Source organism: Hemicordylus capensis, chromosome 2 (genome assembly GCF_027244095.1).
Source record: "Hemicordylus capensis ecotype Gifberg chromosome 2, rHemCap1.1.pri, whole genome shotgun sequence".
NCBI lineage: Eukaryota > Metazoa > Chordata > Lepidosauria > Squamata > Cordylidae > Hemicordylus > Hemicordylus capensis.
The window spans coordinates 107,973,642-107,998,537 of record NC_069658.1 but is presented as its reverse complement, the minus strand read 5'-3'; the positions used below and the strand labels follow the sequence as shown (position 1 = coordinate 107,998,537).

The 24,896-nt window shown below is 46.8% G+C and overlaps 1 protein-coding gene across 5 annotated transcripts in view; it reads right to left on the bottom strand.

Annotated features, from left to right (window-relative positions):
• The window catches only part of DOCK8 (dedicator of cytokinesis 8), a 183,926-nt gene that overhangs the window by 59,232 nt on the left and 99,798 nt on the right, over positions 1–24,896 (bottom strand). For all 5 annotated transcript variants that reach the window (XM_053292960.1, XM_053292963.1, XM_053292965.1 and 2 more), the window contains 3 exons: positions 16,372–16,521; positions 11,286–11,399; positions 2,687–2,842 (listed from right to left, as the gene is read on the bottom strand). In XM_053292960.1, the coding sequence (XP_053148935.1) occupies positions 2,687–2,842; positions 11,286–11,399; positions 16,372–16,521 (420 nt within the window). The remainder of the gene's footprint in view (positions 1–2,686; positions 2,843–11,285; positions 11,400–16,371; positions 16,522–24,896) is intronic.

The window sequence follows — 24,896 nt, the reverse complement described above, 5'->3', positions numbered from 1 at the left end:
CCCTATTAAATATAAGAGAAACACTCTGCTGATCTTGTTCAGTTAGCAGGTACAAGTTCACATCATTATCTCCAGTCCTATTTTGTTTTATTTTGATGTGGTTATCATCTCGGGTCTATCCATCTTTTGCCTGCCTGATGTACGCATGCATTAATACTGGAACAGGAATGAAAGGAAACAAGATACACAGTGAACGATATATAGCAGCCCATGGTCCTTCCTTGCAAATAGAATAAGCCACCTCCCTATGTTGTTGACTAGATGTCTGCCTCTTGACCTTATACCAATACAGAAAGTCTGGAAAAATGTCTAGATGTTTTATCCCTAAAACTTCAGTCCATATTTAAAGTGTCAGCTGATATCAGCATTTTGTATTTCAGCAGGTCAGTCTATGGCAAATGTGATATCCTAAGCAACTGTGATATCTGGAAATGACATGTTAACATGTTTTTACTGCACATGGTCCCAGTAATGATCAAACGGGGGTGGGGGTGAGTGGAGTGGATGTAAGTATTTCATATGACACAGATTATGAAAGGACAAGTTGCTTTGGAATAGAGAGGAATTGCTGTAAGGGTAAGCAAACAACTATTTTGGATTTGTGCAATTGCAACTGTGAAACTATACCAGTTGTAAAATTATTTTTAAAAGCAGTACATTAGTGAAAGTCGGTCCCCTAATCCTTGATGCCTGGGAACAGCTGCGGTTATTCCATAGTAGGGAGGTGCACACTGTATGCTTGGAGTTATTCTTCCCTTGAAGACTACACATGACCCTGGCAACTGAAATATATAAACTGAGCCCAAAAAAGATTTAAATTAAGTGCTGAGCTGCTCAAATGAGCAATGGATCATTACACAGCAATCCACAAAAAGCCAGCATGGCACAAAACAGGAACAGCTTTTCACTGCAGTGCAGACATGCCCCAACTTTAGTTGGCAGCGGTTCTGCAAGGAAACTAGAATTGCTCAGTTAGTAGCCAGCTGCAGTATTAAATCATGCAACAGAAGCAAAAGGCACTGCTGACTTCAGTAAGGGTATTTTGCAGGTCATCCTTGAAGATAAGAGATGACGATGTTCTTACCAGCAGAAAGAATTGTCCTGAACGCTACCTTCTCAGTGCTTAATTTGTCAGATTAGGTTTTCCACAGTGATTCTAAATTGGGTTTTTTTAAAGCTTGGAATCTAGTTTCCAACACCTGGTGCCAACAAATAGGATTAAGGATGGTTTCAGAAAGGCCTTAAGATATATTTCAAGTATAAAAAGGACAGACTCAAGAAAAAGTCTCTGAAAATGGCTCACTCCATATATTTGTTGTGGAGGTTGTAAGGAACCATCTTTATGATTCTTGATGACAACACTCAAATGGCCAAATCCTCCATCATGGTACAGCAGTTTGGAATCCAATGATATCCTCCACAAAGAGGACCCTTAAAATGCCATTCACAAAAAGAGGACATGGCCTTGAAAAGATGGAGCGGCTGTGGCAAAAAAATGAAAAGAAGTACTTGTGCCATTCTTCTTCAAAAGGCAGGATATTCTTGCCAAGAGAACATTAATAGTACATAGAATTCCTCTCTGTCAGCAAGAATCCCATCCAAATCTTACTCAGAATACAAAAGCTCCAGTCACATTATCTATGCAGACTGTATCCTCCTCCTGGACTGGGGTGTGCGTCTTTCAGCTAACTATATCATGAGCTCAGAGAATCTATCACTTATTTTGTTTGCTATCTGTATCAGTGCACTATTGCTCTTTGCAAACATGAGCGCCACTTTGGTTAGTATTTCTAGATAGGCCTGTTGCAACAAATACTCTTACCCCTTCAGTGACTGTTGCTGGTGTCTGTCTTGTGTTTCTTTTTAGGTTGTGAGCCCTTTGGGGACAGGGATCCATCTTTATTTATTTATTTCTCTATGTAAACTGCTTGGAAACTTTTGTTGAAAAGTGGTAAATAAATATTGGTGATTGTTGTTGTTGTTACTCTTTTTTAATGACTAAGTACTATTGGTTCACAATGAAGAACTAATGTGGTTCTTGTGTTGGAAGGAGCCCCATTCCGAGTCTCCACTTCTGAGGTAATATTTGGCTGATTCCAGTGCTTGGATTTGGATGATGCATTTCTCATGTGATAACATGTGAGATGTCATGTAAGTGCAGCGGGGACTCCCAATTCTCTCTGAGGTCTCCTCTTTTGAGAGCTATACCTGCAGATTCTACCTGCCATCAAAACCCAGGTCCACCACTGGGGATATAGGGGACTTTAAGAACATCCACCCACATCAGCCTGGTTTACACAGCTGCAGGAAAGCCAAAACTGGGGTCTGAATTCTCTAGCCTAGAAAAGGGCTAGAAAGGGAAGGAAAAAGACAGCATCTAATCTTTTTTAAAAGAAAACATTCAGTGGCAATATAAGGAGCTTCCCTACTTTTGCTCTATCCACAGACAATCCTCCAACTATTATAAATTACCACTGGAATGCATGTATGACCTTTTCGCACAATGAAGTAGCGAAGAGATGCTTCTTCTGCACCTGATGAAAAAACTCATGACACCTGAAACTGCTAATGGTTCCCCTATCTACAGAAATCTACAGAATGTTAAAGTCCAAGGTGGTTTTTCCATACAAGACCACATTAAATCATTTGAAAGAGATGGGGGGGAAAAATATATATATATATATACCTGGGATGACAGAGAAGGAGAGGGAGAAGTTGGGGCAGATCCTGAAGTCAAAAAGAAAAGGTTCAGATTGAGGTAATGTTCATGACTGCAGAGAATTCGCAGAAACTCCAACCTCATGGAAATCAGTGTCGGAAGAGTACTAAGTTTATTTGACAACTAAAAAACAAAGAGTGCACAATTTTAGAATGAGTAATTGTAGAAAGAGAGAAATACTCTACCTCCAAATATAGAATCACTTCCTTTAATAAAAATATCTGAAAAGCATCAAATGCTGTAAATTACTCCTTTTAATTCTTGAATCTTAGAAGTTTCCATCCATTAGGTGCTCTCCACTAGTGACAATGTTAGCATCCAGAGACCGGTAGTATTTTTCCTTCATACAGCTGCATACATTTGCAGCTCTACCAAGAAAGATAGTTGTTCTCATTAATTGGATGTTGGATGCAGGAGGCTGACAGGAGAGCTTTCTGCTTGGACACTGTAGCTGGGGTACCACTGATCTGATATAGATCACTGAGCAGAATTAGAGCTGATCCACTCACACGCTTTGGGTTTTATTTTAATGTAGGGATTATATATATTATATATGCAATTATCTCAGATCAGTGGTGCCCAAACTACAGTGTCCAAGCAGAAATGTTTCCTTGAATCTGAAGGCCATAAAGGAAAACACTGAGGTTAATCGGCTTCTCTGCTGTCATTTTAGCCCTAACTGTTCCATGTAGCTCTCTGGGCCAAACAGGATACTTTGACCTTAGTCTTTGATCTGGACCTTCTGTTTTATCACTTACCAAAAGGAAGCTAAAGCTCTCGTGTCAGCCTCCTACAGCCAACATCCAATTAATGAAAACAACTGTCTTACTTGGTGAGCTGCAAATGTTTGCAGCTGTATGAAGGAAAAATACTACCAGCTCTGTGTTCACAAGTTCATTGTTTCAGCATGCAAACACCCCTCAAAAGTTTTTTTATTGGCTGATATCCAGACTAACACTGTACTAGTGCAAGGATGCTGTGTGAGCTAGTTCTGTTAAGTTGGAGGCTTGTGTTCCAGACTAAAATGGCATCAGTGCAACATAGAGCACTTCTGCAACTTATGAAACTTCTTCCTCAATCTATATATGTTGCAGGGAATGATGCAAAGCTATCCACTATCCTTGCTGTGCAAGTGCAATGCTTTCACAAGTAAACTGAGACAATAAGAGATTGCCCAATTTTGGATATCTGCTCAGCTACATAACTTTCTTGCATGTATGCATCTTTGTTTGTTGCCCTGGTGCAGTGTTATCTGGGTGTCAGACGTAAATTTTCCAATCTAGTACTCAAGGAGCAAACAAAGATCTGTAGCCTCAGCTTTAGAAGCTGCATAGAAGCCTGAAGATGCTGCCCAGCCTTTGAAAGAAGAAAAACGGGTTGCTTACCTGTAACAGAAGATCTGGTAGTGGTTCCATCATTCATAAGTAGTGGGTTCTGCGCCTGCGCAGATCAGCTTCGGGCAGAATTCGTTAGCTCCTCGCGATGCCGGCAACTACCCGCTGCACGTGACCGCAGTACCCTCTAGTGGCGGTTGGGTGTCTCTGTAATCAGTTTCTTGTTGGCCGACATGGCAGCATGGCCCGTGATGGTACAGTGACCTGTGTATGATGGTATAGTGGCTTGCCATTTCAGTAGCGGGGATGGACGGGAGGGTGTTATGAATGATGGAACCACTACCAGATCATCTGTTACAGGTAAGCAACCTGTTTATTTGGATAGTGGTTCCCTCATTCATAAGCAGTGGGTGAATTACGAGCTACCCAGCTGGAGGTGGGTATACATTGCAAGTCACTATAACACCCTCTTTAGGAACGCCCATCCAAATTCAGCAGCCTTAGCCACACACAGATCTATGGTGTAGTGCTTTATAAATGTCTGATGCGACGGCCACGTGGCTGCTGAGCAAATATCTGCGAAGCGAATGCCCGCCAAATGAGCCGCAGATGTGGCTTAAGCTCTAGTAGAGTGTGCCCTAATTGTGGCTGGTGGACTGACTCTCTGTTGGTCATATGCCAGCTTAATCAATTCCACTAACCAGAAGGATAGTTTCTGGCGAGTTGGCGAATACCCTCTGAATTTCCCTTGTAGGGCAATAAACAACTGAGGTGTTTTATGAACACTTCTAGTGGCCTTCAAATAGAAGAGAAGAGCTTGTCGAATGTCCAGCAAATGCATCGCACGCTCGAGAGCAGACTAAGGGTCCCTGAAAAAGGTAGGCAACACAATTTCGCCATTCAGGTGAAATTCAGTAACAATTTTAGGTTGGAAGTCAGGATCACTCCGGATAAATCCTTGTAAATGGCTCATCTATACGGAGTGCACGCAGTTCACTTACACGCCTGGCTGAGGTTATTGCCACCAAAAAGAGTGTCTTTAGAGTTAAGCGTTTCAGTGATATAGTTGCCAATGGTTCAAATAGTGGCTCCATCAGTGACGAGAGTACCAAGGAGAGACTCCACTTTTCGGCCGGGTGCCGTGCAGGTGGGTATAGGTTATTGATGCCCCTCAAAAAGTCTTTACATCTTGGATGGGTGAAGACCATTTTCCTGTCCCACCCATCGTGGCGTGCTGATATAGCCGCCATATGCACCTTAATAGAGACATTTGCTAGCCCACTTTGTTTTAGAGTGGTCAGGTATAGGAGGACGGCTTTTAGGCTTGCTTCTTTGGGATCATAGCCCCTGGAGGCAGCATGCATTGCAAACCTACGCCACTTTGCCCGATAGTTTTGTCTCGTGGACAGCTTACGGGTGTTCAGGAGGATCTTCTTCAGAAGCCTATCCTCCATGCGGTGAGATTCAGTACGGATAAGCTGGGGTGTACCACCGTGCCTTGATTTTGCGTGATCAGATCTGTCCACTGTGGGAGTCTTCTGAATCTGCCTCTGGACAGTCTGAGTCGTTGCGTGTACCATGGTTGTCTTGGCCACCACGGTGCAATTACTATCACCCACGTTCTGTCATGAAGGAACTTGGCCACCACCCTGGGTAGTAACGGAGTGGGTAGATAGGCATAAAACAGCTCCTGGATCCATTGATACTGAAAAGCATCGCCCTTGGTTCGCGGTCCGACTCCCATCCGGGAGCAATACTGATCGCACTTGCTGTTGTCAAATGTCGCAAACAGATCCACTTGGGGCCTGCCCCAAGTTTGAATAACTGTTCCAGTATCACGGGATTCAATTCCCATTCGTGCTGCTCCAGCACCAGATCTCTGCTCAGTGAGTCTGCCAAACAGTTCATGGTGCCCTTGATATGAATGGCAATGGGATAAATCTTGTGTGGGATGCACCAGTTCCATAACTGTAGACTGAGATTGCATAATGATCTGGACACTGTCCCGCCCTGCTTGTTTACATAAGCAATGGCTGTTGTATTGCCCAGCTGTAGCTGGATGGTTTGTCCCACAAGCTGCTCCTGAAAGGTGACTATGGCCCTGAATGCAGCCAGGAGTTCCAGGAAGTTGATATGTAGAAGTCTCTCCTTTGGAGTCCACTGCCCCTGTACCCTGTGGTGTGACAGGTGGGCTCCCCAGCCATGCATGAAAGCATCGGAGGTAACCGTTGTGTCGGTCCCTGTGTTTGGAACCGCATGCCATTGAGCATGTTCAACTCCTTTGTCCACCAATTCAACAAGTCCAAAATCTTTCCTGGAAGTGTGACCCGCTTGGATTGAGGTTCGACTCTCGGTTTGTAGGCTATTAGAAACCAGAGCTGTAACTTGCGCATCCGTAACCTCACATATAGGACTGTAGTGGTGCAGGACGCCATCAGGCCTAGCATAACTTGGATCATCCTTGCCTTCTGTATGGGAGTCTTCTGACACTGGAGAATGAGTGCTCGCAGGCGTGCAAACCATTCTTTCAGGAGGAATGCCTTTTGGTCTGTCATATCTAACTGTGTGCCAATATACTGCAGGTGCTTTGCTGGTTGTAGAAAGGACTTCTCCCAATTGATTAGCACACCCAAACTGTTCAACAGGGTTGTCACTACGCTTACAGTATATGTTCCAGCAGTCATTCTCGTGTTCTGGCAGTCAGAAGCCAATCATCTAAATAAAGGTATATGGACAGTCCTGAGTTAGGCGATTATCACTGCTACACACTTTGTGAATACCTTTGGGGTGGTGACTAGGCCAAAGGGTAACACATTGTATTGATAAATCTCGTTCCCCATGGTGAAGCGGAGATATTTGTGATGATTCTCCTGAATGTCTATATGGAAGTACGCATCCTTCAGATTGAGTGTAGCAATCCATTTCTCCCCATGGAGGAGTGGAAGGATGGCTTGCAACATTGTCATCCTGAATTTCTGTACTTCGATGTACTGATTTAGGCCATGAAGATCCATTATAGGTCTTATGCCCCCATCGTGTTTGGGGATTTGGAAATACCGGGAATAAAATCCCATCTGGCTGAGAGCCCACTGCACCGGCGATATCACTTCCTTCAACAAGAGCTTCTGCACCTCCTCTCTCAGTATTGGAGTCTCAGGAGTGTATCTCACGCCCAGCAACGGAGGGTATTCCTTGAACTCCAGCGCATATCCCATTGAAACTATACGTAAGACCCAGTGGTCCGATGTTATATGGTGCCATGCTTGGGCATGGCTTGCCAGTTTGATGGTAACTCTGGAGGAGTTCAAGGAGATGGTGTTCCTTGTTTTGAAGCCGTTCTTGTTGTGTTGAAGAGGTATGTCGCATGTTGCCGGTGGGCTCAGAGTTTGATCAAAGCTGCTGCTTTGACTGTGGTGTTCTCTTATTTTGACCAGACTGGTTCGTCCTGTTCTTAGGATAAAAAGGCCGCTTGTTATTGTAGCGCTGGTAGGGTCGCCTGAATTATCTTTTATTGGATTGCTGATAATTGCCTTGATGTCTTTGATCTCGCCTGGCATGCCACATAATTTGCAATCTTGATCGACAAGCACGCTGTAGCATAAGTGCGTCTCCCAAGCACATCCAGCTTGCGGCCTTCTTTTTCGGCTGGTGTCGTATGCCGCTTGCCGCCTTTAGATGTCGTTGCACAATCTACCACCAATGAATTAGGAGCAGGGTGGTAGCATTTTCTTCTTCTTGTATGAGCATAAGGTAAGCATTTTCTTCTTCTTGTATGAGGAATAAAGCTTCTAAATGCTTGGAAGTGGGTGCTGAAGTCTGCAGCACCTCCCACACTGATTTCGCCACTCTGGAGATGTGGCAGGATAGGTAACTAAACGGGCTGCAGACCAGAGGCCGATCTCATCATATTATACACTGGGTCTTCTGTCGGTGGTTTTCTCCTTCAGGTGCAGACCTAGGACCTGAGCCATTTCCGCCACTTGCTGATGATATCCTTTCATTTCTTCATTAGGTGAAATAGAAGGAACAGTTGCAACATTAGAATCTGGATCTGGGAGAGCAGGTGCTTCTGGGTCTTCTGGATCAGCTACAGTCGAGTCTGGGGTGTAGTAATCCTCTATATCATCATCGTCATCTCCATCTGATGAAACAGTTGAGTTGCCCACGGCTGTAGAAGTCATTCGTACTGGCACCTGAGTATGGGTAGTCTGTGTTGCTGCTTGGTGCTGAGTGGACGGTATTGGCAGTGACGGCTTGTGTGGTGTGTTAGCCTGAAGTGAGACAGAACGCTGAGGTGGCAATGGCATTGAGGCTTGGATGGGTGTTTCTGTATGTTGTATAGGAATTACAGTTGTCTGCATGGCTGTCTCCTTCCTCTGAAGTTGTATTGTGGGAGCTTGCTCCCGTTCTTTTAACCATTCTGTGAATAGAGAGTACTCTTCTCTTGTCACCATTATAGAATCACCCCAACCTCCACTAGGTAGAAGACCCATGACTGGTGTCTGTCCAGCAGAGAGAGAGTGTGTGTTTTGGGTGTAGCCACCAACTGGTAGTCACCCTCCTGAAATCCCGTAAAGGTACCGGTTGAAGGTGTACTTTCCTCTGAGCGTAACCTGGGGACAAGACATCCGATAGGGAGGTCACACATCCCCACTGGGGTCAATGGAGATGTCTCCGCTGTAGCCTGTGCAGGAAGAAGTTCCTCCTCAGAGTTTAGATTCACATAAGCAGAATCCTCCTTGACGTCAGGCTCGGCGTTGAGTTCTGCATCTAATATTATTGCCACTGTCAACTCCGGCGCTGTGAAATTGGTCAATGTCAACATTGATGGCGTCGATGTCAAGCGGTTGGTGTTGATGGTACCGCTGAGCAATCCGTAGGCTCCTCTCTGGTCCTCTTCGACGTCGAGTGGTCCCAATGTTGAGCATGTCGAGGTCGTGCGGTATGTGTCTGGGGCCTAGGAGTCAACGGTGACTGATGTGGTGTTGGAGCCAGGGATAAGAAAGCCGCTCAGCGCCGAGGGATCACATAGTGCTGCAGCCCTGAAGGCGAAGGGGTATGCTCCACACCCTTGTCATGGTGTTTTAGCTTAAGCTTCTTACATGGAGGCTCCTGCGTTGAAGCCTTATCCTTGTGTTTCCTCTTCGGGCTAGAATGTTGATCCTCAGGCTGCTTAAATGGGGCTGAGATGCCCGATGCCGTAGCGGTAGATGTCATGGCTTTCGATGCCAATGCGGCCAACATCATGGTGCGTGACGCTGAGGCACTCGAAGTCAAGGTTTTATCCAACCTCTCTGGGACTTTAGACTGCACGTTTGAGGCAGGACCCGGCATTGTCCCTTTGGAAGCCATTTTGGGCATCAGAGACTCTTCCAGCAAATACACTTTTAGGCGTGCTGTACGATTTTTTTAACATTTGCATATTAAAAGTAATGCAGACCGAGCAGGCTTTTGTATCATGTGTCTCCCCTAAGCAGAACAAACAGAGGCGTGGCCATCTGTTGAGGGGATTTTACCGCGGCAATTGGTGCACCACGTGAAAGTAGTTTTGTCCTTACAAGGCTTGCCGGAACTGCTCGGCTTACCAAGCTTGCTGGAGCTGCTCAACTTAGACAAGTTCAGAGTAGTCGTCCGTTAAGATTAGAGTAGTTGTCCGTTCCGTAGTCAAGGGGGAAGGCAGAGATTGAACCAAGTCTGAAGGAGGAAGAAAAGAGTCATCAAGTCCGTATCCAGAAGTCTCCAATTAGTGCCAAATCTGAAGGAATTCCCAAAGAATAGTCAGAGTCCATTTCCAAAGTCAAAGAACCTATTATACGAGTAACAAACTTTCTTCAAGGAGCAAACTGTCTCCGAGAACTGATCGCTATGGTGGTCAGAAAGAAACTGATTACAGAGACGCCCAACCACCACTAGAGGGTACTGCAGTCACGTGCTGCGGGTGGTTGCCGGAGTCGCGAGGAATTCTGCCCAAAGCTGATCTGCGCAGACGCAGAACCCACTGCTTATGAATGAGTGAACCACTATCCAGATCTGTGCAGGACTAGTTGAAACCAACAAAAAGTTGATTTGCTCCTAGCCAGAATCTGGCAGAAACAGTTCTGCTTGACACACTCTGATTTACATGTTCAGAAAGGACATGTCAAGGCAGGGATGTGCACGTACCGCGGAGGTGTGGTCCGATGCCAGGTGTGTGTGTCGCTTTAAGGGCGGGGGGGGTACTTACCCCTCCCGCCACTTTCCCCCCTCCAGTGTGCCATTTTAAAGTGAAATCTTCGGGGCGGCAGCAGTCCTCCCTGCCACCCCTGTCCTCTTGTTGCCTGAGAAAAGCGGAAGTAACTTCTGTGCATGCGCACACCACTGATGTCACACATGCCGTGCAGCACATGCATGCACAGAAGTTACTTCTGCTTTTCGCAGGCAACAAGGGGGCAGGGGCGGCAGGGAGGACCGCTGCTGCCCCGAAGATTTCACCATAAATGGAGCGCCGGAGGGGTGAAAACGGCGGGAGGGGTAAGTACAACCCCCTTGCCCTTAAAGCGACACCTCCCCGGCATCGAACCGCCAGACTGGGCCACTTGTGAACCAGTTCGCAGGCCTCTAACATGGCCTGCGGACTGGTTCGTGCACATCCCTATGTCAAGGCACAGTTCTGTGGGGCATATACCACATGGGAAAGCACCTAGAGCAGGGATTCTCAACGTTGGGTCCCCAAATGTTATTGGACTTCAACTCCCATAATCCCCTACCAAAGGCCACTAAGGCTGGGGATTATGGAAGTTGAAGTCCAATAACATCTGGGGACCCAACATTGAGAATCCCTGACCTAGAGGTTCACTTGTTCAGACAACTCACCTCAAAATCTTCCAGATTCTACTCCGGAAAGCCTAACTAGAATTCTTCTTAACATGTTATCGTCATCAACATCACAGCATAACCATCACAAATTAACTAGTAGACTATATTACTAGTTATATATAGTTATATTACTATCTTGATGGGTGAAGCAACCCATCAAGAATGGATAGTGGTCCCATCCACTCCAGGTGTGGATGAGCAAAACTGACCTGAAGCTCAAAGTCCATTGGGTGGACGTTGCTGAGGCACATCAATTCCCATTAATCACAAGTGAATCCCTTTGCCTTGTTATATCTGTAAAATCTATACACTGAAAGAAAACTTTATCCATATGAAGAAGCTGAATTGAATGTTCTAGCATTTTAAATGAGGCCTACCTGATTGCAGTAGTGTTTGATCAGATTAAACACAAATCCACGATCCATTAGAGAAAGGAGATCATACAGGAAAAATGCCAGGCTAATGTTTATCTTTTCTGCTTGTTCACTTTCCTTTCAAATAAAACACATATATATGAATACATGATGGTATTTGTTTTTACATATAGTTTCACAAAAAATAGTCATATAGGATTCTTTTGGTTATTTATGTGAGGCTGTTATTGTCATAGTTAAACCCATATCCTTTGGACCAATCATTGAATTACAAGCTACAAAAACACAAGTTCATCAAGCACCTGGCAGGCCACAATGCCTGGTTGACATGAATCTAATAATAGCTCAAATGTCACCACTAACAGTTTTTACTTATATGGGTGTACAACCAAGCAAATGGAACACAATTAGCTATGTAAAGTTTTGCTGTTGAAAATTGCCACCTCATTTAAAGTTGATTCTGCATTTCCTAATCATGCTAATAACCCTAAAATATCTTAGAAACTACAAACACTGAACAAGGTTTGACCACAGGAAACCTGACTGCATTTAAGAAAACATATTTAGAAACAATAGTCTTGATGATAAACATGAACAACCTGTAGGATTTGTGATCCAGGAGCACTATTCTGGATCACCAAATACTTGTGAGACATTTCTGAAGTCAATAGTTTTCATTTGCATTGACAAATGTCATGAAAACACAGACCTGGTCTTGCCATTTGATGACCTTTAGTCAACTTCCTGGAACATACTTTTTCATCCCTGAACCAGTTTGGTGTTCAGGCTCAGAAAAAACAGGTTGCTCACCTTTAACTTATGATCTGGTAGTGATCTGTTGTATTCCTAAGGAATGGGTTCTGTGCCTATGCAGGGACCTTGTGGATAGATTAACTAGCTCCTCATGATGCTCACTCAGCCTTGCATGTACTCCATACTTTCACAGAAATCAGCACTTGGGGGCATCATTTTCTCAGTTTCTGGCAGATCGCCATCTCTTGACGATCTTACAGTGTCTCTACTTGGTAGTTTTCCTTTTATCGTTGTACTACTTCCACTGTTGCAGAAAGGCTCAGGAGGATCTTAGGAATAAAACGGATCACTACCAGATCATGTTACAGGTGAGCAACCTGTTTATCTGGGCCGTGATCCGCTGCATTCCTAAGGAATGGGTGATTAGCCAGCTTTCCACCAAGGTGGTGGACACAGTAGTTCATGTACCCTATGGCAGCACCTGTTTCTAAACACACTCCTCCCAAAGTCTGCCCTCTCAGCAGATCGCAGATCAATGGCATAATGCTTAATAAATGGCTGTTGTGAGGACCATGTGGCAGCTGTGCAAACATCAGCCATACAGATTCCCAATAGATGGGCTGCTGAGTTTGCATATACCCTAATTGAATGCACCTGTATGAAACATGGTGGATCTATACCCTGCAGCTTATATGCTTGCACTATTAACTCCACCAACTAATGTGTGAGCCTTTGTCGGGATATCGACTATCCCTTGGCTCTACCCTTATAGGCCACAAACAACTTTTTTGTCTTCCTAATACTCTTAGTTGCCTCTAGATAGTACAGCAGAGAATGTCTCACATCCAGAGAATGCAGTGTCTTCTCCAATGATGTCTCTGGCTTCCGGAAAAAGGTTGTCAGAACAATATCTTGGTTTAAATGAAACTCCGTCACTATTTTAGCATGGAACTGCGGATCCAGTCACATGACTACCTTATGTGGAAAGAACTGAGTATAAGGAATGTCCATGCACAATGCTATCAGCTCACTAACATGTCTCACAGAAGTGATCGCTATAAGGAACACTGTCTTCAAGGTGACTCACTTAAGTCTCTCTCAGAGGCTCAAAAGGACTTTTTTGTGAGAGCAGACAAAACCAAGGACAAACTCCACTGCCCCATTGGTTTTCTTACTGGTGGATATAAATACCCTTCAGAAAGTTCATACTCTTCAGAAATTTTTTGCAGTCTGAATGGCAGGAAACAGTAGCGCCATCCCATCCCTTATGCTTTGATGATATAGCAGCCAGATGTGCCTCGAAGGATATATTTACTAATCCCGTAAGCTTTAAAGACGTCATATAAAGTAATACTTGTCTTAGTGTTGCTTTGCCAATAAAGAAACCTTGCTTACGAGCATATTCCTTAAATCTTTTCCTCTTGGAGTCGTAGTTCTTTCTGGTTGACGGCCGCCATTATTAATTAGTATTTTCCTTAGAAGCTGACTCTCCATGCTGTCATCCGCAGAGTCCTTACTTCCGGATGCTGCACTGTTCTGCCATCTCGCACCAAGAGCTCTGTGGTAAGTCCCCTTCAAGAGTTTGAGAAGTGGTGCAAACCACGGCTAGCGAGGCAACCATGGCGTCACCAAGTTGTTGTCTCATCTCACATGATCTGTCTCTGTACACGGTTGATAAGTGGCTGAGGCAGAAATAGGTACAGCAGCTCTTTGTTCCATGTTGGAATGCATCTCCCAGGGATTTTTTCTGACAGCAGCATGAGAGCAATATCTTGGACACTTTTTGTTGGCAGAAGTCGCAAACAAGTCCACAGTCAGATGCCCCCATAAGTTGAACACCTGCCTCAGATAGATGTAGTTGATCTCCCATTCGTGGTGTTGGTAATACTGCATGGAATGGCTGAAGTCATCTGCCAGTACAGTGTCCACTCCCTGGATATGTATGGCCAGAGGGTACACACTGTGACAAATGCACTAATCCCATATCTGTAGACTCAAGGTATAAAGGGAGCGGGAGACGATCTCCCCACCTTTGCTGGTTGAGAAACGCTCTGACTGTGATGGTATTGAGCTGGAACTGCACCACCCTGAAACCACCCATTTCTTGAGATAAACGACCTCAGAACAGTGGTATATTTGCTGGTAACTTCCTGTCTTGACTACCGCAATGCGCTCTATATGGGGTTGCCTTTGTATGTAGTCTGGAAACTGCAGTTGGTACAAAATCCGGCAGTCTGGTTGGTCTCTGGGTCATCTCGGAGAGACCATATTACTCCTGTATTGAAAGAGCTACACTGGCTGCTGATAAGTTTCCAGGCAAAATACAAGGTGCTGGTTATCTATATATTTATTTCTCCTGGGTGTGCCATGGAATGTGCGTCCTGGCAAGCCATTTGATTGGCTGGGGTGCAGGCCAATGGTGGTGGCGGGCCGGCCTGCTGGCCCTGGGACTGGCTGGCACTGGGGGAGGCAAGCGGCGGCTGCGGAGGCCAGCGGCGGGCCGCCAAACCGGTACTCAACCCTGGCTGGTGGGCCTGGGCCAGCAACGGTGGCTGTGGGCCTGGCCGCGGCGAAGTGGCGGCGGGCCTGGCCGAGGCGGTGAGGCAGCGGCGGGCCTGGATACTGGGGCAGAAGGTGGGGGTAGGGGGAGAGAGGGCTGGCCGCAAAGAGGCTGGCCGCAAAGAGGCCGGCCACAGAGACCAGTAAGTGGCGGCAGTGGGCCCGGCAGGCCACAGAGGTGGCACTTGGCGTGGTGGGCCCAGCCGCAAAGGGGGCACTTGGCCCGGCGGCGGGCCAGGCCGCAGAGGCGCTGGGCCCGGCGCGGAGGCGGCTCTCAGCCAGGTGGTGCCGGGACTGGCTGCCGAGGCCAGGAGTCCATGGGAGGCTGGGGTGGGAGGGAACCGGGCAGCGGGACTTTCCTGTTCGCCGCCCAGGAGGAGCAGCGGCGGCGGCCCGGTAAGTAGAGCTTTAAAAAATGCAGGGGGGCGAGGGAGTGGGGCATGGGGGAAGGCAAGAGGGAGTGGGGCATGGGGGAAGGCAAGAGGGAGTGGGGCATGGGGGAGGGCAAGAGGGAGTGGGGGAGGGGGAGGGTAAGAGTGGGGGGAGAGCAAGAGAGAGTGGGGCAGGAGGGAGAGGGGGAGGGCAGGAGAGAGGAGCAGGGGAGAGAGGAACAGGGGGAGGGGAGGAAGGGCAAGAGAGGATGGGGCAGGGGGGAGGGGGGAGGGCAAGAGAGAGGAGCAGAGGGAGGGGAGGGAAGGCAGGAGAGACTGGGGCAGGAGGGGGAGGGGGGCAGGAGAGACTGGGGCAGGAGGGGGAGGGGGAGAGAGGGCAAGATAAAGTGGGGTGGGAGGGAGGAGAGGAGGCAAGAGTGTGGGGCAGAAGGGAGGGAGGGGGAGTGGGGCAGGAGGGAGAGGAGAACAGCCGGCCCCAAAGAGCGCACAGATGCTCTGTGCGGGTTGGCTAGTAACCTATAAAGCCCTAAATAGCTTAGGCTCTGGGTATTTATCTTCTTGGCCATGTACCCCATCAGCCATTGAGATCATCAGGAGAGGTTTGTCTGCAGCTGCCACCAGCTCATCTGGTGCCTACTCAGGGACGGGCCTTTTCTGTTGCTGTCCCGAGGCTTTGGAATGTGCTCCCTGCTGAAATAAGAGCTTCTTCTTACAACTTTTTAAAAGGTAGTTAAGACACATTTGTTCACCCAGGCTTTTAATTAGATTTACAGTTTTTCATAGTTTAACATTGTGTTAAATTTTGAATTATTTTAATGTTTTAACATTTTAAATTGTTTTTACATTTGTATCATTTTGTTGTAAACCGCCCAGAGACGTACATTTTGGGTGTTATACTATTACTATAAGTAATAATGTAGTGGAAGTGGTCTGCACATTCTCTGCCCTGAAAACAAGTGCCGCAAGCCCTTTTCAGACATCAAATGGAAAAGAAGGAACTCGTGTGACAGGGAGGCATCGCAATGGCATGCTCCAGCCCTGACCGACATGCTTTCATTAGAACCCTTGAACAGAGCCCCCATGTACACAGCAGTAAAGTCAGAGGTTCTTATCTAGAGTTCTGATGAGCATGTATGACGAGTGGCAGAGCCTGTTGCCCTATGCATAGTCATTCTATGCACATATAGTCGTCACATACCGTAGGTCTGAAATGCAGGATGTGTTTGTTCAAACCATTTCCACCACATATTCTGAAGTGTGTCTTCATCCTTGCTTATCATGAACACATCATTAGAGTATGATCCAGAATTTCAACAAAAATATATATACCATAATACCAAGAGTTAGAGACAATAGTATTTAATTATTCTGGACTGGGAACTTACCTTCTGTGGTTTGACCAAAAGTGCTGCAACCTCTGAGGTGACCACATTAACTATAGTGGTGATGTCATCTTTGAAGCGATCAGAAAATCGATTTCTGCGGGGAATATCCTGTTTGTCCATGTTATGAACATACTGGGCCATGCTCTTGACCTTCAAAACAATAAGCTCTATTTATTTACAGTCAGGCTTTTAAATAGGACCATGAAGGGGATTTGAGAGAATTAATGCATTTGGGAACCTGCTTCCCTATTTTATGAATACTTAGACAAAAAAAACTAAATGGTTCCAAAACTGAGCAACTGAAATCATGTACACACACAGAAAGAGTGGAGTACCACAACAGCAAGGCCGAAGATGAAAAAACAAGTAGTGCAAACCTGCTTGTTTATGGAAAACAAATCCTGATGCATTTCGAGGAATAAGCTCTTCTTCAGGGGATAGTCTTTCTCCTACAGAGCATGAAACCTATCTCCAAGGTAAGCTGGAGATAGGTTTTGTACTCTGCAGGATAAAGTCTATCCCCTGAAGAAGAGCTTATTCCTCTAAATGCATCAGGACTTGTTTTTCCATAAACAAACAGTTTTGCACTACTTGTTTTTGTATCTTTGGCCCATCTAAAATCATGAACAACTATTTTATGTTAATAGATGCCCATTCCCAGCTCAAAATTTGGGATTTGAGTCTCAGAAGCCCTATATGCAGTAAAATAATATTTGCACTTTCAGCTTGATTTAAACATGACGTGCTTTTTTTAAAAAAAGTAAGGGTGTTTTTAAAAAAATCTAGCATGAGAATCCCTGTGGTTAGTGTCACAAGGCCATGTTTCAACTGCTGCCTATGTGTACAGTGGCTGACATCCAGACTAAGGAAGCTTTGGTACAGTAGAGGTGTGCACGAAACACATTTTGTGTTCCGTTCCAAGCTCAGAACGGAATGCAAAATGCTCAGAACATTCCGTTGGGACCGTTGGAGCTAGGACCCTGGCAGAATCAGCTCTAAGCTGCAATGTCTTATAATGATCATTGGTGGTGGGGAGGGGTTAGGGTCATGGATAAAAGTGCTGGACTCCTCCCCTATTTGTTCTTCCAGTGTTAGTCTCCATTTTGTCTCTCCAGAGAAAGCTAGTGTCTCTCCCTTTCATCTTTTAGCTCAGCTTTCCTATACTTTTGTAACTTCTAAATAAATTATTGTTGTTCTTCAAACTTAAAGAACTGTCTCCAGACCTCTTGCTTGGCAGAATTCTCCCCAAACTGGCTTTGTTCTGTTAATGGGAGTTGAACTGCCATTCTTCTCCTACAGGGACAACCGTTGAGCCAGTTGTTCCAATGGGATGACCCTGGTATGTTAGAACATTCCAACCCATTCAGATTCCAAAATGGTGCTCGGTACAGGTTGGAACATTCCGCCTCGGAAGAGGTCATTCTGTTCCAAGCTCAAAACAGGCCTTTTTAAAAAGTGTTTCCTGTTTTGAACTCAAAACAGCACATTTCAAGGCAGAATGCTCCTACCGTGGAACATTTTGCACACTCCATGGTACAGTGAATGTGCAGCATGTGCTTGGGGGAGGGGTGATTTTTGTCCTATTCCCTCTGAAGCCCACTATGATTCTCAAAAATATATCCCTAGGGACTGCATGACCCTCAGGGACATATTATAAAGGGTCATAGTGGGCTTTGGAGGAAGGGGACAAAAATCACCCCGCCCAAACATGATGACCAGACCTTTAATTTTTAATTTAATGCTTAATCTCTGTGTGTGTGTGTGTGTGTGTGTGTGTGTGTGTGTGTGTGTGTGTTTATACTTTGGGTTTTTAGTCTCTGCTTTACATGCTGTTCTAATTACTTTTGTTAAAATTATTTTTGTTTATATTGTTAATGCATTGTTTCAATCTAGATTCTGTTTTTGTTTTTGGATTATTGTGTTATCAGTTGATGACTGTAAACTACTTCGGGGCCTCTTTGAGGGCTAAAAATGGGGTATGCATCTCTTACTGACTAAATTAATGAATGAATGAAGTTTCTGACATACTAATGCTCAACACAGACCACAAGGGCCTAGTTTAAATATGACACTACCTGTGCAAAACCATGAGCAGGTAGATCTTTTTAAAAACACATCTGGTGCCAAGTTGAAACTGGGTCTGTTTCTTTCAGGATAAATCCCTGTCCTTTCATGCCTTAATTACTTGGATAAACAAGCAATCAGCTCTGTAGAGTCAGTTTTCTTTCCTGGGTCCATTTACTGACAAACAAATAGTGGAGAAGAGGCTTCTAGTTAGAATAAGCCATGAAAAGATTTAGTTAGTTAGTTAGCATATTTTATACTGCCCAAAACGCAAATCTCCTTTTCTCTCCCAAAGCTTTCTTTTGCAGAAGGTTTGGTTAGTTCAGCAAATTCCTTTGTCCCTGGTAAACAAGTTACATTTCTGAATGACAAACACTTAGGGGGCTAGTCTACCAAGAAACCTCTACTCTGTATTGGTTAAGTTAGAGTCCTGATCCTGGATGGAGAGGAACACAAGTTCTGGTTCCACCCTGATGCAGATATTCTCTGAAGACTAAGTTGCGGGAACAAGCCTCTAGTCTAGAATGACAGTACTAGGTGTTAGCGAAAGAGTTTTATTTTTCCCCTTGCTTGTACCTTCTCTCTCAGAAATTAATCCCTTGTTCCTGCTTTTTCAATAAAAGTGTTCTGATTGTTAAGTCACAGTGACCTGTTGGTGACTATGCACTTTGAGGAGTTAACTCTCTCCCACAGGCCTACTACTCAGGCATGCTATTCTCTGAGCACCCAAAGGTGGGGTCAGCTAGAGAAGGCTGATTCCAAGGGTTACACAAAGTCCTCCTAATTGTGGAAAGGGGGGAAATTTAAGGTGGTGGTGGCGGCAGCAGGCCAAGCTGAAAAGAGTAAAAATGGGGGGAAATGGAGCACCAGTGGGGGGAAAGTGGAGGGAGGGATAAATGCACCCTCCCTCGCCCTTAAGGTGCAACCTCCCCTGCCTTCGAACCATCCCCGCCCAGTTCCGTGCACATCCCTGCTCTGTGCTGGCGGTGGACATTTTGGAGGATGCCACACATTTGACTGGCCATTTTCATGGCTCGGCCATGACCCAGTGGCACCCTCCAAAATGGCCACTACCAGCACAGAGAGACCCAGAATTGGCCGGAAATGGCACGAAACAGGCCATTTGAAACCGGGGGGAAGCCGGTGGTGGAGGGAGAACCTCAGAGATCCCCCTCTGTGGCCGCAGCCACACCCCTAAAGCCCCACAGTGCTGGTAAGTCCTCATTTCTTTTGTACTTCTGGTAGTTCCGGGTATTTCTGGGCAAAGAGGGGACGGGGCAGCAGGGAGTTATGCTGCCAACCTGAAAGAGCCTTGAAAAATTGAGTGCCTGTGGGGGGGAAAGCAGAGGGAGGAATAAGTGCACCCTCTACCATCTTTAAATTGCAATCCCCCTGCTTTCGAACCGGTTGAACAGCCGGTTGCTTGAACTGGTTAGGAGGCCCTTAGAAGGGCCTCCAAATGGGTTGGTGAACATCCCTAGCACAGAGAGCTTGGAATAGCCGAAAACAGCTGAAAACAGGCCGTTTGAGACCAGGGTAGACCGGAGTGGGAGGAGAAAAAACAGGTTGCTCACCTGTAACTTATGATCTGGTAGAGATCCGTCGACATCCATAAGAATGGGGTTCTGCGCCTGCGCAGGAATCCCCGCAGTAGCCATGCCTCAGCTTGTCGAGGCGTCCAAGCCCCGCCCACACGCAGCGCATGCTATTTAAGAGCAGGGCTGGGCGCCATGTTCCTCAGTTCTTTGGACGACCGCCGAAGAGGACGATCATCGCAGGTAGACATCATGAGTGGAGACGAACAGATACGGTAAGCATAGTAAGCATCACGCACACAGAGGAGCACCACTACTGCAAAGGGGAAGGATGGGAGGGTCTTATGGATGTCGACGGATCTCTACCAGATCATAAGTTACAGGTGAGCAACCTGTTTATCTGGATCGAGATCCGTCGACAGCCATAAGAATGGGTATTTAGCAAGCTCCCCAAGGAGGGGAGTGCAGTAGTGCTATTGCAGTACCCGTTTAAGAACACTCCTCCCGAAACTAGCCTCTGCAGCAGAGCGCAAGTCTATGGTGTAATGTTTGACAAATGGGAGATTGGATGACCAGATAGCTGCGTTGCATATGTCCAGGAAGCCAATCCCCGAGAGGTGCGCAGCTGATGAACCGTAAGCCCGTGTGGAATGGGCTGTGATGGATTTAGGAGATGTTTTATGCTGCATCTCATATGTGAGTAAGATGAGTTGGACCAACCACCTAGACAATCGTTGGCGAGAGATTGGGGTGCCTTTGGTTGCACCGCCATAGGATACAAAGAGACGTGTGGTAGCCCTAAAGTCTTTGGTATGCACTATATAGAACAGAAGCGCTCTACGAATGTCCAGGGAGTGCATGGACTGTTCCAAAGCCGATTGTGGGTTTCTAAAGAAGGTAGGTAGAATAATGTCCTGATTTAGGTGAAAGTCCGATACTATTTTTGGCAGAAAGGTAGGATCCAGCCGCATACGCACTTTGTCTTCATGAAATTGTGTGTACGGAGAGTCGACTCTCAATGCCGTGAGTTCACTCACCCGACGTGCTGTCGTTATCGCAACCAGGAACGCCGTTTTCAAGGATAGCAGTTTCAGAGACGTCGTGGCCAGAGGTTTGAAAGGCTTTAGTGTCAGAGAAGAGAGGACCAAAGATAGACTCCAAGGTTCCACCGGCAGTCTTATCGGCGGATAGACATTGGAGAGGCCCTTCAGGAAGGCTTTGCTGAGGGGGTGTGAGAAGAGAGTGACACCGTCGCAGCCCGGGTGAATGGATGACAGGGTGGCTAGGTGGACCTTAAGAGAGACATTCGCCAATCCCTGTGATTTTAGAGTGGACAAATAGAGGAGTACCTGACGAACGGAGGCACGCCTTGGCAGAAAACCTTGGGACTTGGCATAGGCCTTAAATCGAAGCCACTTGCTACTATAATTCCGTCTGGTTGACAATTTCCTTTGGTTCAGTAGTATATGATCTAAAAGTTTATCCGCCAGGCGTTCAGACAGAGAGTGAGAACATCTGGGTGGAGCACGAGGCCGCTGTCTTCTGAGAGAAGATCCGCTTCGGGTGGGAAGCGATGGAAGAGATTCTTGGACAGTCTGCGTACCTATGGAAACCATGGTTGCCTCGGCCACCATGGCATTACCAGGATGCAAGGCATCGGGTGCGCCAGGAGTCGAGCTACGACCCTGGGAATCAGGGGTTGAGGCGGGAACATATAGGGTGTTTCCGACGTCCAGTTGAGCTGAAAAGCATCTCCCAATGATAGGGGGTCGTGACCCGCCCTGGAACAGAAGCGGGCGCACTTCTTGTTCGCTGATGTCGCGAACAAGTCTATTGAAGGATGAATCCACTTGCGGAACAGCGGATTGATGTATCTCGGATTGATTTCCCACTCGTGGTGAGTGTCGTTCAGAAATATTCGACTGAGATTGTCCGCTAAGGTGTTCTCTAGGCCCTTGATGTGGGCTGCGAGAGGGTAAATCTTGTGGCGGATGCACCAGTGCCATATCTGGAGAGCTAGAGCACACAAGCTCCTGGAGACTGTCCCGCCTTGGCGGTTTATGTAGGCTTGCGCTGTCGTGTTGTCTAATTGTATCTGAACGCATTTGCCCTCCAACAGTGGTAGGAAGGATCGTAACGCAAGAAAAACTGCCAGTAATTCCAAAAAGTTTATATGGAGTTGACTCTGGTTGAGGGACCATTTGCCCTGGGCTTGCCGGTCCGCACAATGTGCGCCCCACCCTAGAAGGGAGGCGTCTGTCGTGAGCCAGATGGACGGGGTAGGAGGCTGGAAAGATACTCCTTCCAGAAGGTTTCTGCGTTCTGTCCACCAGGTGAGGGATTGAAGAATGGGAGTAGGGATCAGCAGGTGTTTCTCTTGGTTGTGTCTTGCAGGGTGAAAAACTGAGAGAAACCAGAGCTGAAGCTTCCTCATCTTTAGACGGGCATAATGAATTACCGCATTGCACGAGGCCATAAGACCCAGTAAGCGCTGGATGAAGCGTGCAGGTTGAACTGGGTGGTCTTGAAATAGCGTTATCATGCCTTTGATCAGGTCGTACCTCTCTCCTGGTAAGAATGCTCTTTGGCGTATCGTGTCCAATACTGCTCCTATGTAGCTTGCCACTCTCATAGGTTCTAGGCGTGACTTTTTCCAATTGACTTGGATGCCTGGGTCACAGAGGACCGACAGAACATAACAGATCTGCGAACGTAACTTGTCTTGATCCTTTGAGGCCAGGAGCCAGTCGTCCAGGTAAGGGTAGACCGTGATGCCTTGCGTTCGCAGGTATGCAATCACTGGAGCCATACACTTTGTAAAGACCCTTGGGGCGGTGGAAAGACCGAAGGGTAATACATTGTACTGGTATACTTGGTGGCCGACTGTGAAGCGAAGGAATTTCCGATGTGGAGGTCGAATGTTTATATGGAAATAGGTGTCTTTTAGATCCAGCGTTGCCAGCCATCGCTCCCCTTGGAGGAGCGGGAGGATTTGTTGCAACGCCATCATTCTGAACCTCTTGACCTGGACAAACTTGTTCAGGTTGCACAGATCCATGATCGGACGGATGCCCCTGTCCCGCTTGGGGATTTGAAAATAACGGGAGTAGAATCCATCCTGTCTGTCCGCCCACCGCACCTGGGCAATTGCCCCCTTCTCCAGTAGCTCCTCGACCTCCTTCCGTAGAGCATCGGAAGGAGGAGTGGATGTTATCCCCCTGAATTGTGGAATTGTCCTGAATTTGATGGCATATCCTGAAGAAACAATCTTCAAGACCCAACGGTCTGTTGTTATATGTTGCCATGCGGGGGCATGGCTTGCCAGCTTGATGGAGGGTTGAGCCAGCAAGGGGTCGGTGTAGGGACCCATTGGTTGAGATGTCAATTCCCCCGACGGCAGGGATGGGGAGTGGAGAAGTGACGGTGGATGGACTTGTGTCTCAAAGACACTTCTGGGTCTCTGAACCCTTGGGTCGTTGAGACTGATTTTGCTTGAATTTGTTCTGGTAAGCTCGTCTGTGGTAAGGTTGGTAGGACTTGCAGAAGTCCCTACGGTCTTGTTGTCTGAAGGGAGGACGTTGTTTATTATATGTAGAACGATACCTGGATGTATACGTGGATGTAGAAGATTGCGCCGTGAAGGTCTTCGCTGTGAATTTCAATTTTTTAAGCAGTTCCATTGTGGCATCCGTGGTTTCACTAAATAGGCCGGTGACATCAAAGGGAAGACCCTCAATCTTATCCCTCATGTCCATTTGTAATGTGGTAGATCTGAGCCAGGCGTGTCTGTGGAGAGTGATGGCGGCAGTCATGGCCCTGGACTCGCTTTCAGCTAGGTGCTTGGCGATACTGAGTTGTTGCCTGGTGAGATCTCCCGAGCGTTCCAGGATTTTCCGAAAGGCAACCTTGAATTCTTCTGGTGATAGGTTGTTCAGTTCAGGAAGCAATCCTTCCCAAAGGCTGTGAGTATATTTAGCGGTGCATGCCGCATAATTAGCCACCTTGATTGAGAGGCACACAGTCAAATAGATTTTGCGGCCCAAGAGGTCTAATTTCCTTCCTTCCCTTTCAGGAGGAACGACGTGACGCTTTCCAGATTTAGACACAGAGGCACAATCAATTACAAGGGAGTTGGGTGCCAGATGCTTCAAAAGGTACGTGTTATCCTTCTCCATTATCCGATACAGGCTTTCCAGTCTCTTAGAGGTGGGGGTGGAAGCATGTAGCACTTCCCAAGCACATTTGGCCGCCCTCGTGATTACAGGCAGCATCAGTAGGGCCACTGGGGCCGTCGATTGAGATTTTAACATAAAGTTGTAGACGGGGTCATCTATAGTGGTTAGTGCAGAGCGAAGATCTAGACCTAAGGCGTATGCCATGGCATGAACGTGACGGTGGTACGCTTTCATTTCTTCATTGGGTGACACGTACACCGTTGGTGCCACATCCGTGGGGGGTTCAATGATGGTCTCCTCTCCTTCGGGGTCCGACTCAAAGTCTGATGAGCCATTGTGTTCGGAAGGCGAGGCTGCCGGGGAAGTCGGCGCTGTTCCATGGGATCGCTCTGAAGGTGTGGGAGGTGATGGTAGGGATGTCGTCTGAGTTGCCATGGCACGGGTCAATGGCGGCTGTGTCTGCACACAGGAGTCAGAAGTAACAACTGTAGACGTCTGTGTTGATAGCGACGTCTGGTCGCTATCGAGGGAATGTTAGTGGATGCAGATATGGTGTGTAAAATCAATGTCGCAGGTAGAGATGACCGTGGTTCCCAGGTTCCAGTTGGTAAGGAAGCTTGGGAACTAGTTGAGACTGCTGGACCCGAACCAGGTACATGTGGTGGGGGTGTATGGGTGAATCCACAGGTGTGCCAGGGTAGAGGGCTTTGCAACTGGGCTGCAGAGAGTGTAGAGGCCGGGTGTGCAGGAG